At 38.0% G+C, this 23,977-nt stretch overlaps 1 protein-coding gene across 2 annotated transcripts in view; it reads right to left on the reverse strand.

Moving 5' to 3' along the window:
- Nucleotides 1–23,977, reverse strand: part of LOC136866425 (PAX3- and PAX7-binding protein 1) — a 337,700-nt gene that overhangs the window by 203,913 nt on the left and 109,810 nt on the right. For both annotated transcript variants that reach the window (XM_067143350.2, XM_067143349.2), the window contains 3 exons: nucleotides 16,458–16,597; nucleotides 5,572–5,651; nucleotides 258–499 (listed from right to left, as the gene is read on the reverse strand). In XM_067143350.2, coding sequence (XP_066999451.2) covers nucleotides 258–499; nucleotides 5,572–5,651; nucleotides 16,458–16,597 — 462 coding nt within the window. The remainder of the gene's footprint in view (nucleotides 1–257; nucleotides 500–5,571; nucleotides 5,652–16,457; nucleotides 16,598–23,977) is intronic.

Genomic DNA, 23,977 nt, shown 5'->3' on the forward strand with positions numbered 1-23,977 from the left:
GAAATTTAATAGTTAGCAAGACTCCAATCTTGAATATTTGTACTTATATCGGCAGCACAAAGGCATCCAATATTTGAGACAGAACAAATTTCTCTGCAATTATCAATATTACCAGTGCAGAAGGTAATTTTGAGACATACAGTATCTGAAATGGAAACGGAATGATAGAGGACAGATTTCTAAACACACTGACAAGAAATATCTGCCTATCACTGAATATCCAACATCTTCAACAGTGCACACTGGTTGCCTATTACCTCTCCCTAAGTCTATTTGAGATCGTCTGCGGAGTGGGAATCTCAGTTTTCATAGGTTGGAACAACGCCATGTTTGGCATTGAAATATTTTGTCCAGGCTGCAAGAAGGCAGTGGTAGCAGTGTTGCCATTGCTAATAACTTGAGGCATCTCTGGAGGAATCATCATTGCTGGACTTAATGCCATTGGAGGTACTACAACACCATATTGTTGGTATAAGTTCTCTTGCTGGACAGCTGCCAACTGAAAAAAAAAAAAGAAAGAAAAATGAATGTAAGCTTTCACAGCTGGGGATAACTGAGGTAAAAACTGTCTGAACTGGAGAGCCATAGTCCAAACAAATTCCTTCTTCCAGACTTTTTTGTCTGCAACTGTGGCAATCCCACCTCAGGCCAATAAAACAACCAGGAGCGGTGCATGGTATTGTTGCAGTGTTGCACAACTCCCAATAAATTTACACATCATTTGTTGTCTTTTCTTCTAAATTTTTAGTTTTTATAAACCTAACATATACTCTAAAATACATTAACATCAGCCATCTTTGGTTGTTCATGTACTAATGCTTCGTAATGGACCAATAAATGCTGCCGGCTTCGAATCAAACTCAGGAGGTTGCAGAAGACCAGCAAGCCCTCTATTGAGGAAAAAAATTTCAAATGACCCCATTAGATTGCACACCTCTGAGTAGATTACTTCATTCCTGCTTACTCCAAACTCGTAACTATAATTTCTTTTCCACGCCACTAGGGTACACCATATTGAACCACTCACAATATTACCAATATTTTGCATCAATGAAAAACAGGAGGGCAAATTTTCAAATCAAGTGAGATAAGAATAACTGTAGTTACACTGTATAATTAGCCTCTTATTTCCTGTGTTTGAATTGCCAGATATATTTATGTTTTAATAAGAATGCAATTTAATAGGAATGCAGTTCATTACTTAAAGGTTTCTTGATATTTTTGCAAGCTTCTCATATAAAAATGTGACAGTGAAAAATTTTGATGCAACACCCAGCTTCAGATACCACCAGCCGCCACTGAAAACAACAAAGATATATGTTGCCATTGCAAATGAAACATCTGGAAGGGAGACTTTGGTAGAACCATAGCTTTTTAGCTCAAAAGATTTTACCTCAAGAAAGTTAAGAGTACAACTTACTTGAAATTCAATGATTCATTTAATTTAAACAAAAGAATAAAAGAATATTTACATTAATAACATTAATAAGGATGAGAAAAGAAGGGGAAAAACTTATACCAGGCATACGATGTCTCCAGAAGGTATGAGAGCAGCAATGTTTACTTTTATACAGCTGCAACACATTTGCACCCACATAACTGTAAATGCACCAGACTGTTGCCACATGTTCCACTTTACCTCTCCACAAGCTTGTTCCACACAGACTACTACACAATAAACCTCATATTTGAATTATTCAATGCTGTTTTCTGTTATCACTGTAAAATGTAGTTTCATTTAAATCCTCTGTGTTGTATGATATTTCAGTAAGCCAGTCGATATGATAAATACAAAATAAGATGCGACATTTTAGATGTCTCATGCAGTTCATAATTATGACCAGTTATTTGAATTTTGGATCTACAATATTTATTTACAGTTTTGGGCCTTCATCGGACCACTTTAGTCAATTCTATAAAAAGGGTTTTTCAGATTCCTGTCTTCATTCTCTCAGATGTTAACTTTCTTTCTGTCTGAAATCACCTGTCCCACTGTACCTCTGTTGATCTTGGTTTGTAGTGTGGTTTATCTGCGAGTTTCTTGATTTTTGTCTGCTTTTAAATCTTCTATTGTAATTTGTAGTTCCCTCATATTGTCCTTGATTTGTGTAATGAATCTCACGTTGCTTTTTCTGTTCCATAATTTATCTATAATTCTCCTGATGATCCTGTTTTCTGGTGCCCTCAGTAGATGTCAAAAGAATGAGATTGGTTTCTTCCTGATAGTGCTCATTACTGTTTCCATTTCCTTGTAGACTGATTCATTAGAAGCTAGTCTCCAAAGAGTATTTTCTTGGAAGTTTTTTGTTTATACATATTCTGATTAATCTTCTTTCAATCTTAAACATTTTGTCCATTTCTTCAGTGTTAGTTGTTTCGAAAATGGTTTCACTTGAGTATGTTCTTTTTGTGTGTTATATTGTGCTCTGGTCAGTTTATTTATTCTATTATACCTTGTTTGTTTTTCGTTGGGGTTATGCTGTATGCTATTATTTTTCCTAAATATTTAAATTTGTAAATAATTCGTATTTTTGTTTCTACTGTGATTTTATTTACAAATGGTGGGTCAGTTAACATGATTTCTGAGGCCAATTTTCTACACTATTTCCTGTAGTGATTTAACCTGTTCTTGAGCTTCCTGAACGTTGTTAGACAGGAGAGCAAGGTCATCAGCAAATCCCAGGCAGTTTAAAATTATGCAAGAAATTTCACAATGTATTATTAATATTTTGTTATTTTAGCTTCATGGTAAAAACAAACCTTGGGATATTTAGGTCAACAGCCCTATATTCTTAGTAATTGTAGTATCTCAATGACAGTGATGTCTGTACTGGGAAATTTATAATTACTTAAGGCTAAAGTTGGGAAGAAATCAGCCCAAGCCCATGTGTTAATAATCATACTGGCGTTTGTCTTGAGATGAAGAAGGTAAACCACGGAAAACAACTTTGAGGATGGCCAAGAGCGAGATTAGTTTAACCTACTTTTCTCCTCAGTTGTATTCCTTGTTCCAGACCCTGAGAGCAATCTTAAATTTGTGGCTGAGAAGAGAACTGTACCCAAACTTTTCTGCCAGGAAGATATCATAGCCCTTGTATCGACAGCAGTAGCTGGTCTTGGATTTCCATGTAATGTCACTTGGGAATATGCTTCTCAAAAAAGTAAAATGGCATCTGAGTCAGATGTCAGCTACATATTATTCTTGAAAGTTAAAATAGATTCATACGTACTTCATAGGCCAATTAAAGGGTATGAAGTCTCACAGTATAAAAGCTCTGATTTTACAAAATGTTAGGATATCTACGCTAAGAGTGCCATATTCAGATGTCCATATGTTACTGAATTCTTGATACGGCTAATAATATTAATTACCAATTGAATGAAAAATACAAAAGGTGACTTCAATATTAAATTGGACGAATGTACTGATAGCAGTAATGAGGCGTATGGTACATTCACCGGCATACCAAAAGTAATGGGATGGTAGTATGTAAATGTTAAGGGACACCCTCACTCCAGGATGACTTTAGAATGCACCAATCTGTTCTTTCCCCAGTGGTTTAATGTCTATTTCCCAGTTTTTGTTAACATAAAGATGAGAAAGGACTACAATTGGGAAGATAGCAGCTGTTGTCCTAATGTATTTGTCTAGAGTGAAATTGGAAACCACAGAAACCATTTTCAGCACTGTCGATGGTGGGATTCAAACTTACCATGTCCTGAATGCAAGCTCACAGTCATGTGACCCAAACTATGCGGCCAACTTGCTCAGTCAAATCTGTTTTAAATCTGAGAATGAAAGCAAAAAGCAAGCAAGCTTGTAGTTTTGCACAACTGTTGACATCGTGATCACAGCCGACAGGACCTCCTGTTTTACACGGAATCTGAACCAAATGTGCATGTATTTTCATTTAAAAATCCCACGTGCTTTAGCCAGGATTCGAACCACAGCCACCTTAATGAGAAGCCAGCAACGAAGTCACTTGGTTATCATGTCCTTTATTGCAAGAATCAGTCAGGATGAGCATCAGCCAGCTGCTCAGGTCAGGGTGATGAGAGTTAGACGGGTTGAAACGAGGCGTTGTCGTATTCCAAAAGTCTTTATAGGTGAGTGGTGGCTATAATGCTTTGATTATAGTACGCTGACACATAGTGCATGTCGTACTGCTCCTCACCATCTTACGGTGTTCAGCCAGCCAGATCACTTGCTCCAGGTTGGTGTTGAGTAGGGTTTCTAAGAGTTCAAATCCAATGGGATGGGGGCCTGCCATGTTATTGCTTCACACTGGACTTCCCCACGTGGGGACTGCAGGCAATATACCCGAAGAGCAGAAGGATTCTCTTTTGCATCAGGGTTGGCAATCTTTATTGTGGCCGCATTTCCTTGAGAATGGATGCATTAGTTCCGTGTGCTGTCCACAGAATGCAAAGCATATGTCGTCACCAGCCCTCGATGCGGTGGCAGTCAGCGGTGCATGAAGTCCATGGCTCTGATGCATAGGACATAACAGGAAACACAAGAGGTTAACAAGATTGATTTGAATCATAGCAATGAGCCCCAGTTGTACACGTCTATGTATCTCCAGCTCACAGTTACTTCCACTCCTCGCAATGCTTCCCTAATTAAAGCTGTCCACCAAATCAGAACACAACAGGTTTAAACCACAGCCACATTCAATGGAGGAGTATCAGACACAAATTCCAACAGATTTTTGAAATTGTTGAGTTAGGAAGACATTTAATAATAATAATAATAATAATAATAATAATAATAATAATAATAATAATAATAATAATAATAATAATAATGATTATGTCCCACTAACTACTTAAATGGTTTTTGGTGATGAAATGAAATGAAATGTCGTATGGCTTTTAGTGCCGGGATATCTCAGGATGGGTTCGGCTTGCCAAGTGCAGGTCTTTCTATTTGACTCCCGTAGGCGACTTGCGCGTCGTGATGAGGATGAAATGATGATGAAGACAACACATACACCCAGCCCTCATGCCATTGGAATTAACCAATTAAGGTTAAAACCCCCAACTTGGCCGGGAATTGAACCCGGGACCCTCTGAACCAAAGGCCAGTAGGCTGAATGTTCAGCCGAATCGGACGTTTTTGATGATGCCGAGGTGCCAGAATATTTTCATGCAGGAGGTGCCAGGAGGCTGGTGTATCTGAGCACCCTCAAATACCCCTGGAATGAGCCGGGATTGAATCCGCCAACTTGAGTTCGGGAGACCAGCGCTCTACCACCTAAGCTACTCAGAACAGGGCATATTCAATATCCTTCATTCCACAGCGTAACAAGAGTTTTAGGAATGCAACACTGAAGGAATTATAATCCACTGTGGACAGTGGACAGTGCAGACACCTAAGGGTGTCTAATTAGAGCTCTTCACGAAATCAGAACACAACAGGTTTAAATCATAGCCACATTGAATGCAGGAGTATCAGACACAAATTCCATCAGATCCGTGCAATGTTCTTTTACATATAAGGCATACGAGAATTGAAGATCCACCAGATAAAATATTAACCTTTCAAATGTATGTGTTGACTCTATTTACCTGTGCTCCTGTAACACCCTTCCTTATTTGCTGTGACTCCCATTCGTCATCCTCTCCTTTGTCACTCTCCTCACCTGTGACTGTAAGCAAAACCAAATGCACTGTTTCACTATATTCCTTTACCTACAACACAAACAGGCACGAATATATTATACTGTTTGTCAACTAGAGAGAAATAGCTTAATATACATTGGTATGCTTTAGAAATAGATATGAAATGAAGAATGAATTGACATAAAACAAGAAGAAAGTTAATACAAGTCAATAAAATAAGCCCACATTTAATTATGTGTTTATTTAATTTATTCATTCATCCTTCCACACTTGCAGTCCTTACCCAGGCTGCAACTTCTGTTGATCTGGTCTACTAGACAACTTTACATAAGTACAAAACAATGTATTACACTTGTTCATTTGTAGAAATATATTACAACTCATAAACCTTGATCATTTTCTTCTATCTCTTTCTCCTATCATACCCTTCTCACCCAAGTTATTGTCTTTCTCCTTTCTACACTAGCACTGTTTATCAGTTTTTCCACTTTTCTCACGCGATTTCAATTTCTTAACATACAGTACATATTGTTCCATTATCCAGTTAGTCTGATAAACTCCCTCACCACGTGCATTGCTTTAGTGAGTGCTTCTTCCCCATAAAGCTTTTGCATAGTGCATACTTACCTTGGTTTCCTAAATTTCTTACGTCTTTGTACCTAAACATTTCTAACCATCATCAAAGCCAGACTTTCATAACAAAATTATCCCCATACTATAGAAAAACTGAAGATGCAAATAATATGTGCAATACAGTCTATTATTGAAGCAGAATTACAGAAAATTGCAAATGATTTGTTTAACCGATGTGAGGAATGTCTTACTGTGGAAAGACATCCTCGTCGTCGACATCTGCAACTCATATTAGAGTACACATATTCTTCAGCAGTTTACATTTTCACATTCACCAGTTTACATTTTCACATCCACAATGCTTTATGAATATATTTCATATGGCTTAGCAGCCCAATCTTGGCATGAAACATACGTCCATATAAATCACATGGAATGGCTGGAGGAGGGCAGGGCTGAGCTTGACATTTAGCCTCTTCACATCTATATCATTCCTCATAATACCAATACAATGGGTCTGTTATCGGACATTATAAATTTACTCATTCAGGACAAATAATTCAGGTTCCCTAAGGGAATCTATATCCATATTACATCGTTCCTCTTCAAACACAGTAACTGATGTAAAAACAGTGTGGCAATGAAGTATACGATTCTCAGCAAGCATACCCCAAGATCAAGTGTTAATTACAGCTCTTTTCATAGAAAGCTATAGCTGACATTTAAAATCCCTCCCTCCATGTAAAGTATTTTCTTAATTCACAGGGTTATTTTAATCCATAGTTCCTAAATGTCTTAATTTGCTGGTAGTTATGGAACATGTTCCCCGCAAAAGCTGAGTCCTGTTGTAATCTAGCTTCCTTGTTTTGTCACCTGACTTTCCATGCTGCAGTTAAAAGAGCTGGAATTCAGCCAGTGGCAGAATAATACTAAGTTTCCTCATAAAATGAGAGCAATGTACAATGTACATAAGATGCATGTCTACAGCCAGTGTTAGATATGTTTGGACGAGTTTTACTTTGCCTTATTTTCAGTCCGTGTACAGACATAAAATGCTTTCAGCCACGAAGTGTTGTGTTTTTCTGGAACAAAAATGGGAAAAAGTCAGATTTTTTATTGCACCATGTACCAATCATTAAAATGTGCAGGAATTAAAAATCCTATTTTGGGATTGTGCATGCAAAAAGGGGGTCTTTGTTTCAATAGCTGTGCAACAATATTGTGAAGAGAATTGTTTGAGCATACTCATATCTCATGACTTTTCTTCTTTTTTACAATTTGCTTTACGTCACACCGACACAGATAACTTAAGTCTTATGGCAATGAAGGTCTACAAATGAGAAAGAAGTGGCCATGGCCTTAATTAAGGTACAGCCCACGCATTTGCCTGGTGTGAAAATGGGAAACCATGGAAAACCATCTGAGGACTGTCGACAGTGGGGTTCGAACCCACTATCTCCTAGATAGATGTAAGGGCTGCTCCGTTTGAAATTCTGCATGGGCTTGGTGGATACGTTTCGTTGTTCTGGAAGTGCGTCATGTGCACACGGGGGGTGGGGTAGCGGCTAGGATGGAAAGTTAGTGTGGATGATTTGCACTTTTTTTTTTCTTTCTTTCAGGGCAGACGTGTTTCCATCGTACTCGCACTCCAACAGCGAGCCTTGGCTATTTTCAGGGGATCACATAATGGAAGTTTTCAATGTCTTAACACTAGAACTGCCAGAATATATTATATACCTGGAACCGGTGATGAGGTCATTTTGACCGCTACTGAAATACTTATAATTTCATTCTCGATATGCACGGTTACTCATTATTATTGTTTTGCCTCTGTTTCTGTACATTGCTTTATGAATTTCAATATTTATCAATAAAAAGACGCCACGCACTCATTACACTGTCGTAAGAAACATGCCGCTTTGAATATGGAGTAAGTCCTGGATTTTCTTTCAAGGTGGTATGGCGAGATACCAAACCAGGTGTCGTCTTCCCAGTCTGCTACAGTCCACTCCCTGATGCCAGCAGTACATAATGATGCATTATCTGGCCGTGGAAGGCTTTTACCTTGGTTGTCGCTGTCCCGATGATACCATTCTTTATTGGTTACTGTTTCTACGGCTGTAATAGAATAATTGAAAACTCGTCAGTACTCAGCTTATGCGAGGCATCATTATAATCTGAATATGGTATAAATCAAGGAATTTTACCAAACCTCTTATGCTGATAGTTATAATAATACTAATATCAACTTAGCTTCAACAATCCGGTTTTCAGCGTGATCTGAATCACTGCTTTCCAATCAATCTAATCATTACTGACCTGCATTTAGGGCAGTCGCCCAGGTGGCAGATTCCCTATCTGTTGCTTTCCTAGCCTTTTCTTAAATGATTGCATAGAAATTGGAATTTTACTGAACATCTCCCTTGGTAAGTTATTCCAATCTCTAACTCCCCTTCCTATAAACAAATATTTGCCCCAATTTGTCCTCTTGAATTCCAACTTTATTTTCATATTGTGATCTTTCCTACTTATAAAGACACCACTCAAACTTATTCGTCTACTGATGTCATTCCACGCCATCTCTCCACTGACAGCTCAGAACATACCACTTACATGTTACAAATCTCATGTACATTAATTCAACAATGATACAAAAGTTTATTGAAATCCATCTATTCAATGCACATTGGGTTCTTAAAAATTAAGATTTACATATTGTCATACTAATTTAACGGGACATGTTTCGCAGATTGTATGGGCATCATCAGCTGTAATCTCATGCCTAAAAGATAAAGATCAGGATCTGATTACTCTAGTCAAAGTGTTACATAGAGAAACATATGTGTTAAAAAATGAGGAAACTTATGAGTTCCTAAATGACAATTTATACAATTAAAACATGTTTAAAAGTATGTAAGAAAAAATCATTAATGCTGGTGCAATCCTACACTGACATCTTTAAAACATTTTTAAAATAGCCAAACTATCCTTATTTACATGAATGATAAGAAAGTGTATGGCTAAAATTATGGCCTTGAGTTACAAGACCAAAATAGGAATGGAATCTGGTTAAAGAAAACCCGATTTGAAGTCACTGAACGGTTACAATGAACCTTAAGTGGCTTAATTATTTAAAGATGACATTGAATATTCTTGTAGAAAGCTTGCAGTATTATCATAGAGTATACAGCTGTGTGACTGATAAAGAGTTGTTGTTGTTGTTATTAAACCCTTATTTATGTGAGGTGAGTCCACAGTCTTCTTATTTTTGTTGAAAAAGTGATAAAAGGTTCACGGCGGAGTGTTGCCGTGTGTGTCTTTACTAGCTGATGCGATTGTTTCCTCTTGTACTAATAGTCAAATGAGAACGCTCATCCTTGATGTTGGCTACAGCTTGAATGTTGAGAACGACTATTGAGGGATGTGTGGTGAAGAATCCTCTCGATACTAGGAATAAATTACATTTTCTATGTATTGATCACACTCTTCCTCCTGCACCCACTACTTACTTCTTTAGGGATGCAGAGAAAAGGACAAAGATAAAAATATAAAACGGAAGTACATTTAGGCAACCATTCTCAACTGAGAGGGCCAGGAGGAATAAGAGGGGAATATCTTAGAAGGAAGTAGAGTGGGTGATAATCATGGTAAAACTGTTGAATGTGATATATGATGAGGAAAAGGGGTATTATGTCCCCCTTATAAATGCAAGGAGACAGAATAAACCATAGTAATTACAGTAGGAGATCCCTGCTTGCAATATCACAAAATATGTATACTGGAGTGCTGATAAAGAAGTTGGAAAGGTGGTTGGTGTAGAGAAGTTATCTGAAGGAAAAAGAATGAATTATGATTCTGAAAAAGACAAAACAACTTAACGTTATCATTAACTTCCCAAGTGGATTTGTATTTATTGAAAGATAATTTAATTTTGATTTATGTATGTTTTCTTAATTTGACTGATATGTAAGTGATATATAAGTTAATTTCCAACCTTAATAATTATCTTAGTATGCATAATTAACATTTTAATGATCAACATTCATATTTACCCTATCAAAGCAGACTCGAATTTAATGTGAGATAATAATTTTTCTTGTTTTCACTCTCTTTTCTCAATTTTACAATTTGAATAAATGATTATGTTTAAGGTATACTTGAAGTATTATTCATCAACTTGGTTAAGTATTTTAGATAGATTTAGAGTTAAGGCGTAATATAAATTATATTCGTAGGATGGAGACGTTCATTGTTACTTCTGGCAAATAATTTGTTTATCAAGAAGCCGTTCGAATCTTTTTTGGAACACACGTTAAAAATATAATAATCATCGAACCCTGAGAGTATGCTGGCCTGGATTTCTTTTACAACCTGCCCTGGACGCAGGAAAGGTGCAGTACAGTATGTAAGCAAAAACAGTACCTTATCGTGGATTTTCACACATTTCACAAACAGAGCAGATTACGAATCAGAGGGAAGTTTCTCAATTACAGTCTTACCTGTGCACATGTTCCTATGGAAGAAAAAGTTGATGAAGAAAAACACCACTCCTCCTAAGAGATATTCAGTAAGAGCCCAAGAGGGGACTGCAAAATAATTATTGGGAAGGATCCACAGATATGTTATTAGAAGATACAGCCTGCATACAGAGTCCAACAATAATGCAATTAGACTATTTAACTTTGCTACATCAAGAAACATGATAGGAGCAGTATAATGTTTGACCAAGATATACAGTAAAACCTCGTTAAGACATTTCTGCAGGGGACAAACAAAGAGAACATGTTAAACAAGAAAACGTACTATTGAAAACATGAATAAAAACTATCCAACAGGGATATATAAACACTGGATGTTTCTTTTTCAACATGTGTGCATTTTACATCGTGTATGTGCAGGTACAGTGAAAGCTATATCTACTGTTCCTGAATATGAGAGGAAAGTATTAAACGGTATGAAAAACATGAAAGATCAAATGCAAAAACCTTCTCCATAGGAGCTTACAAAATAACAGTGTAATGAGAGGTGTGAAAAACAGCAGATAACAAATATGACAACATTTGCAGAATAAAAGTATCAATGCATTATTGCAGATTACACTCTTTCTAAAACAAATTATGTTAGTGTTCTAAAAGGAAAGCTGAATTATGGAGGGGACACGTACTCGGTGTTGTTATAATGATTAAATCTGAAGAGAGTGCATTAAAATTGAATATTTTGGTAATGCAACGCTATACTTAAAGTTTAGTTACTAAGATCTACATCAAAGGCCATTTTAAGGGCCACTGTATCTTAAAAGCTACTGAAGCACTTCCTTTAAATACTCTTCTTGCAGAGGCATTTGCCTGTCCTTTACTGGTATTTAAATAACCTGGCAACGGTAATAGCGAAAGTGTTCGTCATCGCTTGTGAACAACATTTGCTCAAGTAAACACTGATATATAATTTACTGTACTAGAATTACATTGTAGGCATAAACTTTATTACAGTATTTTACGGTCTCATTTTCTATGCAAAAAGTTTAAAACCTGTATTTTTCTTCAATTTTATCCTTTTTCAATAATGCTAAGCTTCCTTAATAGCACATTATAACAACACGAATATGAACTCTCTTATTCTTACCCCACTACAGCACAACAGAAACTGCAAACTTTAACAGTTCTACTAAAAGTATTTGAAAATGAAAGAATGCAGGGTTTCAAACCAGAGGCCTCTGTCTCTCACTCCAGTGAGTCCTGCGCTTGGGCTCAATGGCATCAGTAAGCATGTATTTTATATTGATTTAATACACTGACTGACAGAGCAAATGCAACACCAAGAAGGAGTGGTTTGAAAGGGATGAAAGTTGGGGAAAAAACAGAGACGCCACGGACGAATAATTGATGTTTATTTCAAACCGATATGCAGGTTACACAATGCGCTCGGCATCGACTCAGTAGGATGTAGGACCACCGCGAGCGGCGATGCACGCGGAAACACGTCGAGGTACAGAGTCAATAAGAGTGCGGATGGTGTCCTGAGGGATGGTTCTCCATTCTCTGTCAACCATTTGCCACAGTTGGTCGTCCGTACGAGGCTGGGGCAGAGTTTGCAAACGGCGTCCAATGAGATCCCACACGTGTTCGATTGGTGAGAGATCCGGAGAGTACGCTGGCCACGGAAGCATCTGTACACCTCGTAGAGTCTGTTGGGAGATGCGAGCAGTGTGTGGGCGGGCATTATCCTGCTGAAACAGAGCAGTGGGCAGCCCCTGAAGGTACGGGAGTGCCACCGGCCGCAGCACATGCTGCACGTAGCGGTGGGCATTTAACGTGCCTTGAATACACACTAGAGGTGACGTGGAATCATACGCAATAGCGCCCCAAACCATGATGCCGCGTTGTCTAGCGGTAGGGGGCTCCACAGTTACTGCCGGATTTGACCTTTCTCCACGCCGACGCCACACTCGTCTGCGGTGACTATCACTGACAGAACAGAAGCGTGACTCATCGGAGAACACGACGTTCCGCCATTCCCTCATCCAAGTCGCTCTAGCCCGGCACCATGCCAGGCGTGTAGGCTACGTCTATGCTGTGGAGTCAATGGTAGTCTTCTGAGCGGACGCCGGGAGTGCAGGCCTCCTTCAACCAATCGACGGGAAATTGTTCTGGTCGATATTGGAACAGCCAGGGTGTCTTGCACATGCTGAAGAATGGCGGTTGACGTGGCGTGCGGGGCTGCCACCGCTTGGCGGCGGATGCGCCGATCCTCGCGTGCTGACGTCACTCGGGCTGCGCCTGGACCCCTCGCACGTGCCACATGTCCCTGCGCCAACCATCTTCGCCATAGGCGCTGCACCGTGGACACATCCCTATGGGTATCGGCTGCGATTTGACGAAGCGACCAACCTGCCCTTCTCAGCCCGATCACCATACCCCTCGTAAAGTCGTCTGTCTGCTGGAAATGCCTCCGTTGATGGCGGCCTGGCATTCTTAGCTATACACGTGTCCTGTGGCACACGACAACACGTTCTACAATGACTGTCGGCTGAGAAATCACGGTACGAAGTGGGCCATTCGCCAACGCCGTGTCCCATTTATCGTTCGCTACGTGCGCAGCACAGCGGCACATTTCACATCATGAGCATACCTCAGTGACGTCAGTCTACCCTGCAATTGGCATAAAGTTCTGACCACTCCTTCTTGGTGTTGCATTTGCTCTGTCAGTCAGTGTACAATCAGAATCGGGACTTCGAATTTACACATGTTAAGTAAGAAAATACGTTAATAAGGAATGTACTAATGAGGTTTCACTGTACATAAAATGGTGAGGAAATCCCCAGATGTTTTAAACCAAAATTGACCACCTTACAGATTCTTTTTTTTTTTTTTTACAATTTGCTTTACGTTGCACCGGCAAAGATAGATCGTATGGCGATGATGGGATGGGAAATGGCTAGGAGTGGGAAGTGGCCGTGACCTTCATTAAGCTTTATAGCTGTTAGGCACATATCCAACAGGGCAGTTGAAAATAAAGAGAAATTCTTTATGTTTTCTCTTCTGAAGATAAGGAGCAAAGTCTCTGCAAAATATAAAGAATTTCTCTTTGTTTTCTTTGACACAGCAAAAAACCAGAAGATTACCATATCTATCTTTTCTAACATTTTGTTTCAGCTTGTGCTGTTTAAAATGATGCAATAGAGGACTGCTAGTGTGGATTTCATCAAGGAAAGGTCTTAATGAAACTGGAGCTTTCTATCGGAAAATAAAAGCCAGAAAGACTTTCAGCTCAGGACAACCTTGTGTACTGATAAGGAAGGCACATTATTAGCAGTGATAAAATTATACTTGAAAGATGAGCCCTACATTATGATCAGCTGCTAAATGTTAATTTTCTGACCCTCAAGACACTCCAAGAAACCTAGAAGTAGACGCGCCAGTGCCAACCACTAAGTACAGAAGTACTTGAGAAATGTAATGAATTTGGAATATACACACATCATCTCTTCATTGATTTTCGATTTGCCTATGACAGCACTGATAGGAGTAACCTCCATCCAACAATGGAAGAATTACAGATTCCATGAAAAGTGATCACACTAGTAAGAGCCACCATGGGAAACATCTGGTGTCAAATTAAGATTCAGAACATGTTGTTATGTCCTATAATCACCAGAAATGGAGTTTGACAAGGGGAGTCCTTGGCTCTCTTTAACACTGCTTCAGAAAAAGTTACTAGAGATATCAGCATTATCGGGGATGTTGTGCCATGGGCTTTGGTTTAAAAGAAGTAATAGAAAAAACGCAAAGAGCCATTAAACAACCTTTTCTTCAGCTAGAAAAGGCAGGAAGAAAGATGCACCTGCAAATGAATTAAGCTAAAACAAAATATATGCCCCTAATGAGAAAGGACTGTATGAATGGATCTGGACATATAGAAATTGGTTCATTGGTTTGAAGTTGTATATTTCACCCATAGTAAATAGGATCAGAAGTAAATTTTAAAAAGAACATCAATACTGGAATCTAAACGCGAAGTAGGTGCCTTTATGGCCTCAGAAAATATCTGAAGTCCTGATTAATAACCAGAACTAAGATAATAATGTATAAAGTGCTTGTGAGACCAGTAATGACATATGCTTCTGAGAAAGTTCTAGAGAGACTAGTACTGCCATATGCTTCCAAGAATCAGGTACTGTCAAAATTTGATTCAAAAAAGCTCAGTGTATTTGAAAAGAAAATATTAGAGTACATTTATGGGCCAGTTGAAGAACAAAGGACAAGGAGAAGATGATACAACTTTGAACTTTATGAACTGTTTAATGAACCAGACTTCGTTACAAACATAAAAATCAAAAGGCTGGAATGGGTTGGAGAACTACCTTCAAATGAACAACAACAGATTGGTCAAGATCATCTTGAATACTGTGCCAGAAGTACCTAGGAAAATTGGAAAACCTAAGCTGAGATGGAAAGAATGTGTGAGGCAAGTATGAAACCCGAGAAGCCTGGCTTAAAAAGAGAGGAAGTGTAAAAACTTTTGAAGAGGGCCCAGGCCCACAAGGCGCTTTCAAGCTGATGACAATTATGATTGTCTCTCCATTCTGTTGCACCCTCTGCCCATATTAGTCCATCCTCTTGTTTCTTATCTTCCTATCTTACCAAAAAAAAAAAAAAGTAATTATAATATTGACTTATCAGTGCCTACTCTTTTAACCATTTTACACACATGGGCCTCAGAGATCCAATGCCTCAAATCGCCTTCCAATATTCCTGTTATTTTCCATCACATACATTCGTAGCTATATGTCCCCTCTCCCACCTCCCAGAGAGAGAGTGACCTGTCTAACATCCTGAACAGAAATTCCATGCATTAACTTTTTTAGACTGTTTGCTGAAAATAATTATTATTAACCTGTAAAAAGAATCACAGGGTAATAACAGTAACAAGGGCAGTGTTCTCCCTAAGATCTTTTTAATGGGCGCACCACCCAGTCGTTTCTACAAACCGCCCAGCTAACATAACCTATATATGTGCTAGTTACATAATACTAATACATATTTATGTTCCAAATTAAAATGTAAATACTGTAAAACCGTTTATTTAAATGATAAATCTTCATTACTATCAGCATAATTGCATCAGTTATATCATTCCTGCCACCCAGTTGACGAAACTGGGGAGAACACTGAATGTTTAACTTGGCTATCATGTAGTGTCGTGCGTGAGCGGTGTCACAAACCCGCATGGCACTCTACAGCAACTGAGTGGTAAGCCCCGGTGTTATGTGATTATGAACGAGCTGTAGAACAAGAGAAGTTCAAAATACTCTGTTGTGTCTTGTTAAGGATAATAACACTAAAATAGCTCAATTTTGCAAGAATATGTTTACCTGTCTGATAGTATTATGTCCCGAGCAGAATAAATTTAAATTTTATCATATTCATTTTTTAGTTGTATTCCCCACCCGGCTACTCATTCCTGCCATGCAGCTGATGAAACTTTCTGGGGAGAACACTGAAGGGTATATGCTAGATAAAATGAACATTGTTGGAATTTGGAAATTACACTCAGTAAAAAACCTCTTCTCAATGGAATGACACGACAGAAAGCTGTAAGCCTTGAAGTAAAATAATTTTTAAGAGACTCTGCCATGCCATGCCATGCCATGCCATGCCATGCCATGCCATGCCATGCCATATACCATTACCTCACTTTCTGTCCAAATGAACTGAATAACGACAAACTTTGTTTTAAAAACAAAATTATTTTCAGCCTACCTTCATCTTGAGCAGCCATAAATGCTTCTCTTCGCCTTTCTTTATCACGAGCAGCAGTGTTCACTTCCATTGTTATTCTCTCATCATCACTAGCATCATTATCATCCTCACGTACCAAGCGAGATTTTGCAGTTTCAGTCCTGACAAAATAGAATATTGTAAATACATTTTACTCAATAAAACAAAGAAAGGGGAGACAACAAACATGACACAAGCCTCTTAATAAAATAAATATCTACACTTCTAAAGGTTATATTTTTCAAAGATCATATTTCAATACACCGTCAGAATAAATCTGCACAAGCTAAACTACTTCCACCACTTTTTCTCACATCCGTGGGGTCGCAGGTGAGACATGGGGAATGGCCCTGTTTTACGACCAGTTCCCCTTCCCGATGCAACCCTATATGGAGGGATATAAAACTACTGCATGATTATATGGTGGCTGATAGTGTGGTGTGTTGTATATGAAGATGAGAATGTTGGGACAAACACAAACACCAGTCCCTGAGCCAGAAAACTTAACCAGAATGATTAAATGAACCGAAGGATTCAACGCTGACCATTCAGCTAAGGAGTAAAACTGAACACATTGATGATGATAATAATAATCATAATCATCATCACAGAACCCTTCAAGTATGCCAGGTAAAGTGGTGTTGAACGAGCCTTCACCATCAATGTCTGTCCAAAAATGCCTTCTCTCACCACTGACTCACAGTTCCCTCCTCCTCTCTCCAAATCACCTCTCAGTTGGTGTAACCATCTCTTCCTAGGTCTTCCCACTGGTCTTCTTCCTTCAACCGTTTTTTTCTAGACATGCACGTGGTGTTTTTCTGCCAGGCATTTGCTTTACGTGTCCATACCATGTTAGTCTTGAAGACCTTAGCTTCTCTTCTATCGAGTACACTTCCAGTTCCATGCTGACGTCATCATTACTTGCGTGTTTTTTGCAAGGTAGTTCATAGGAACTTCATTTCAGATGTTTAAATTTACTAACTTCTCTCTTTTTTTATTATCACTGTCTAATAATAATAATAATAATAATAATAATAATAATAATAATAATAATAATAATAATAATAATAATAATAATAATAATAATATTATAATAATTTTAATGGAGTCATAAAAGACATGGACAGCATTTTTAAAGGTAATTATGGGAATACTACTTGTCCAGATAAAAGATCCTGAAACTAATATACATAGATCATGAAGACTGATTGCTTTCGGTGATATTACCATGTGTAAGGGGCTTTGCTGTGACCTAGATGAAACACCGTCAAAGACAGTCAAAACTCGTTAAAAACACGGTGCCATTTGTACCTACCATATATAGAAGGCAGAGTTCTAGCAATGGTAATAACATGAGAAAGAAGATTTAAAAAACTTTGTATAGACTAGCTTTAGTAACCGGCTCTGATCGGGTACTTTCTTGAATGTTTAGGATTTGTATCACCTGTTTGAAGTGAACTTTTGTAAATAATTTCTTTAGTGTGATGGTGATTAATATTTTATGAACTCTTTGGTAGATTTAGAGTCATCATTATGTGTTTATTTTAAGTCTGAGATAATTTAGTTTTGAGTTAAGCTTTGTCCTCGCGGAAGCCCAGATTGTCTGGGAAGCAGTTGATTCTTTCAAAAAAAAAATGTTATAACTGTACGCATTTATGCGTTGTGCATTATAGTAGATATGTTGTTATTTCTTTACATTCCACTAACTACTTTTACAGTTTTCGGAGACGCCAAAGTGCTGGAATTTAGTCCTGCAGGAGTTCTTTTAGATGCCAGTAAATCTACATACACGAGGCTGACATATTTGAGCACCTTCAAATACCACCGGACTGAGCCAGGATCTAACCTGCCAAGTGGGATTAGAAGGCCAGCGCCTCAACCATCTGAGCCACTCCGTCCGGCCCCACAGTAGATATGTACACCATTCCAACTGTTATTCGGACTGTCACCATTCAACTTAGTGACCCCCAAAACTGTGGAATTCACACTAATATTGGTCATTTCGGACATTTCATTTTCTCCCTCTGCTCAACCCTTATGCAGACGGAAGCTGAACTTTGACTTAAACAGCATCCCGAGTGTCACAATTCATCTCAGCAACCCCAAAAACTATTGATTCGGCTCAAATATCGGTTGTTTTTAATCATTTTTACACGTCACTGCCTCCACAACAGGTGCTACAGGTGTCTTAACGCCAGTCTTTTTCTAGATAGTAAGTCATTCATTCATTCATTTATTCATTTATTCATTCATTCCATTCCTGACCCAGTCAAATGACTGGAAACAGGCTGTGGATTTTCATTTTTTTCAATAAGTCATATGTGTATACCAAGTTTGGTGGAGAGTTATACTAGAACACCAACATGTACATCCACAATCTTGGTCATTTTAACATTCAACAGAAGAAATTTATAGAAATTTTCAGACAATGGTCAGAACTGGAATATATTAAAGATATTTATGCTGGAAACTTAACTCATCATTTGGGAGGAGCAGGGCAAAGTGTAGTTTCTTATGAGGAAACTTCCAGGTCAAAAAAAAAAAAAAAAAATGCTATGGATTTCACTGAAAGCATCACAGAACTTCTAGTCTGCTCGATAGCTGCAGTCGCTTAAGTGCGGCCAGTATCCAGTATTCAGGAGATAGTAGGTTCGAACCCCACTGTCGGCAGCCCTGAAGATGGTTTTCCGTGATTTCCCATTTTCACAACAGGCAAATAATGGGGCTGTACCTTAATTAAGGCCACGGCCGCTTCCTTTCCACTCCTAGACCTTTCCTATTCCGTCGTCGCCATAAGACCCATCTGTGTCGGCGCGACGTAAAGCAACTAGCAAAAAAAAAAAAGTCTGCATGCATAATATTAGCTCCTAATGGAAAACCTTGTTGCAGGAAAACGAAGCAAAATTTACCTTTGGAGGCTGTGAAATGTATCTGCCTCTGACTGGGAAGATAATCTATAGGAATTACTTTTCACAAAGTGATAATTGCACAAGTTCACTAAACAACGATAGCTATTAACTTCCACCATGAGCAGTAAACAAAGAACGAGTCACTGCACTGATCATACAAATTCACTACATTGAAACCAAAGGTACCATATTCTTAAAGCATGATAATGTATGAGTACTTCAAGAATGGTCACACATCTGATAGTCCTCAATGGTTTAACACATACAATCAATGAGCATGTGAATGAGAAGTCAAGATGCTTTTAAGGTTATTAAAAATATTGTCCTTTCAGACTGCAAGTGGAAGGGTTCATCGTGATTTTGTATTACGCAGTAAATCAAAGGCAAGAAAGATTTGTTTCCTGAAAAATGAAGTGGATAAAATTTCATATGGTAAAGTACACAAACTCTACCTCTCTTCTGTAATCAACTGCCATAATTAATTCTGGAGAAATATAATTACAGATTTAAGTAGAAACCCACGGAACAGAGAGTTCAGTAAGAGTGTTGGTCTGGCAAGATGTCTGCTGCCTAGCCCAAAGCCCTGTAGATACTGGAATGCCATGAGGTCAGTATAATGACCTCAAGTACATTACTTAGCTTTCTTGACCAGGCAAATCAGACAGCGAGCTGTGACTTCACCAGAATACTGCTAGATGCTTCTATAAGCAAGAAAATGCACTAGTTATGAGCTTAAGTCGAGAGCTCTTCTTTCAAGGTATTGATAACACAACCACATTCCTACAAAATCTAAGGCTCCGGCATCGTTCACTCTCAGCTGTGAAATGAGCGGGAAAGTACACTGACAATGAAAATATCAGCCATGCAGAACCAGAACCGTATCAGTACAGAAAACTTTTTCAAATCTAAACAGACTTCAATATTCATATAATTTGTGACAGTTGCTCATATCACCCATTCACAATCATCGACAAGTTACACAACATAAAAAACACTGTACACACATACACATGTTTAAAAGTGATTTGATAGTATCCGAGTACATTCTTGGAGAATAAAACTTGTCATTCTGATATTAATATGATCTTTAACAGATATGTCACAGTGTTCTAAATGTTATATTTTGTACTTCTGACAAACTGAGAAATTCTTTACCTTATTTTAATATTTATTTTCCACCAAACTACTATTATTGTTTTCAGAGACGCCGAGATAACGGAATTTTCTCCCACAGGAAATCTTTTTTTTTTGCTAGTTGCTTTACGTCGCACCGGCACAGATAGGTCTTATGGCAACGATGGGACAGGGAAGGGCTAGGAGTGTAGGAGTGGGAAGGAAGCGTCCGTGGCCTTAATTAAGGTACAGCCCCAGCATTTGCCTGGTGTGAAAATGGGAAACCACGGAAAACCATTTTCAGAGCTGCCGACAGTGGGATTCGAACCTACTATCTCCCGAATACTAGATACTGGCCGCACTTAAGCGACTGCAGCTATCGAGCTCGGTCAGGAATTCTTTAACATGTCAGTAAATCTACCAACGTGAGGTTGATATATCTGAGCACCTTCAAATACTACTGACTGAGCCAGGATTGAATCTGCCAAGTTGGGCTCAAAAGACCAGTGCTCTACTGTCCAAGCTACTCAGTCAGGCCAGACTGAGAACATTACAGATTGCATTAACTGAATCAATGCTAAACAAGAATGGCTTCCTTCTTAAAAAAACAAAAAAGTAGTGACAACAGCAATAATCTTAAACAGAATTTCACTCCAGAAAATTGCCAATTATTTACTATTAGTGACTCAATAAACACTTTTCCGTCTTGTCAATACTTTACATTTTATTATACTTAATTACCGTACATATTTCGAGAGCTAACTAATCTCCTATTCAGCGGTGCCAAAACATCAATCTAAATCTTTGGACTTGATTACATTTGTACAAATATAGTTATCAACAGAACAATTATTATATAAATCTTGAAATCGTTAAAATATTTCTTTGTGTCTCAACTGTTTACTTACTTACTACATCATTTAGTAAAAACTTTAAAATAGAACAATTTCAAATCATAAATGAATAAAAATCTATTAAATTCGTCACTATATACAGTAGAAGTCTGCTATAGCGAGTACGGCATATAACAAGCACCTCGATATAACGACAATTTTTGTCGGTCCCTTCAAAATTAATATATTAAACTGTGTATTATCATTCAGCTACAGCGGGAGCCCTATCACTGACGCATCCATTATTACGAGCGATTTTTTCCGTTCCACACATTTATGCACCCCAGCGAATATGCTGAATGCGATCGATCTCCTTCGGAATCATTTCCTCACTATCTCCACTAGCGAGTTCTCTCGTCGACATTTGAAGGCGATGTCAGAGTCGATTAGTACCTAATACCCGTCAACTGCTGCTCTGTAAAGAAAAATCAAAATGAAAGAGAACTTTTTGCATAATAAATGCGTAAATAACGTGTCCGATAACAGTTGTTAACTCGTTAAAAACAAAGTCTGAGGAAGCAATCGCTTAATTTTAATGCTAAATACTGCAATAAGGATGGAATACACCTCAATATATGGCAGCATGCATCACTGATGTCAGAGGATAGTTTCAATTTTCTCGCGTCTGTTAAATTTCAGAAAGGCTATTATCATATAAATTTATAGCGAGAAGGGTATTTTTTACTGGCGCTAGAAATACATAAGTATTCACGACAGATATAGTACGGTTAAGTTAGGTCATGCTGTCTGAATAAGAAAACTGAAATGTTTGCCGCAAAATGCGATCAATCATCTTGGGTACGGTATAGTTTTCTCGCTATGTGCATTTGCGAGCTCTCTCGTCGACATTCTAAGCCAATGTTGGGAGCTGATTAGTAATACCCGTCGACTGCTGTTTTCTAAAGGAAATTCGAAATGACAGAGGATAACTCGTTTTCGTAATAAATGCGTAAATAATGTGGCCAATTGCAGTTGTTAACTCGTTAAAAATAAAGGCTGAAGTGAACGATTTCTTAATTTTAATGTTATATACTGAAATTAAGTAAGATGAGACACACCTCTAGATATGGCAGAGTACATCACTGATTTCAGAGGATAGTCAAATTTTGGAATGGCTATTCCCATGTAAATTTTAGTGAGGTGGTTATCATTTCTCTACATGCGTATGAAATATGTTTTCATGATACATATACGGTTAGGTTAGGTGACGCCGTTTGAAGAAGAAAATGGAAATACTTGCCACAGAAGCCTCTGGAGTGATACCATATTCCTCCGAATCCAAGACGACAACTTTTTCCTCAAGAATATCATGTGAAATATCAAGGGTTGTCTTGCATCCCCGGCCTTGGCAACTACCATAGTGGCCACGGCGCTACTTTTCACCCCCCCGTGCACACAAAACTCGTTGATAATAAACGACTGTCTCTTTATTATACATCGCTAGCCCGCGGCGACCAGTTGTTCGGTGCCTATGTGTAACGTTGCTGGATTTCGGGAAATAGTGAAGAGAGAATGGCATAATATTAGCCTCTCTACACAACTATTTCTCAAATCTGCAGAATGGCATAAAAAAAGCGAGCCTTCGAATTCTTAGAAAGGCCATGGCTACTCGGTAGCAGAGTTATAGCGTGTCCTCTGTACCTGACACTTAGTAAAATTAAGTTTTATTGATAGCAGGAATATTTTCGTGATGGATCGTCGTAGGTACTGTAAAGATACGTGGAACAGGTATTGCCGGCAAATTTTCAACGGGTGCTCGTCGATATTATGATGACAATTATAAGTTAATGGTTATTAAACCCGCTGAAATAGAGAATAATTGTGCAGCTGAAAAATAATACGCCATAACTAAAGCCAATGTTCAGCGCCTAAAAATAGTCTAAAATGTGTACTGCATAAGAAAGGCATTCATATGATTTTACAAAGCACTTTTTAAGACTGATTTAAATATTTTGAAGGAAAAGGGAAAAGGTGGGGGTGTCTTGGATTCGGAGAAATACGGTACTGTAATTTTTCAGAATGAAATTAAACATTCACTTTCACGTAATATCAGATTTCAAAATATAACAAACAAGTAAGCCGTAAAGTGGATATTATCCACGAAAATGCAAGTTTTGTGCAAGCGTATTGTCGTTTCATACTGATTTTAATGTGTATGGGGGTTTCGCCAACTTTTACAAAAAATCGGATATAACGACAATCCGTTATAGCGAGTGAATGTTTCGCTGTTAAGAATTCTTGCTATAATGGACTTCTACTGTACTAAAATTTAAAATTTGCTCTGCTCTTGGAATTTAAGTCCTTATTTACACCTAAAAAAAAAAAGGAAATCCAGTAAAATGTTTCTTTGTATCTAAATTTACAATTACTACGTTATTTAGTAAACACTTTAAAATAGAATAATTTTCAATTCATAAAATAAATAAAACCTATTAAGTTAGTCACTATATGTTGACTTTAAAATATTTTCTGCTCTCTTCTTGAAATTTCTCCTATCCTTAAGTCCTAAAAAAAAAAAACACATTCTAATCTGTAATTCAATTATTTATTCCAGTAATTGTCAATTAACTTACTGCTATATTTCTGA

Source organism: Anabrus simplex, chromosome 3 (assembly GCF_040414725.1).
Source record: "Anabrus simplex isolate iqAnaSimp1 chromosome 3, ASM4041472v1, whole genome shotgun sequence".
Lineage (NCBI taxonomy): Eukaryota > Metazoa > Arthropoda > Insecta > Orthoptera > Tettigoniidae > Anabrus > Anabrus simplex.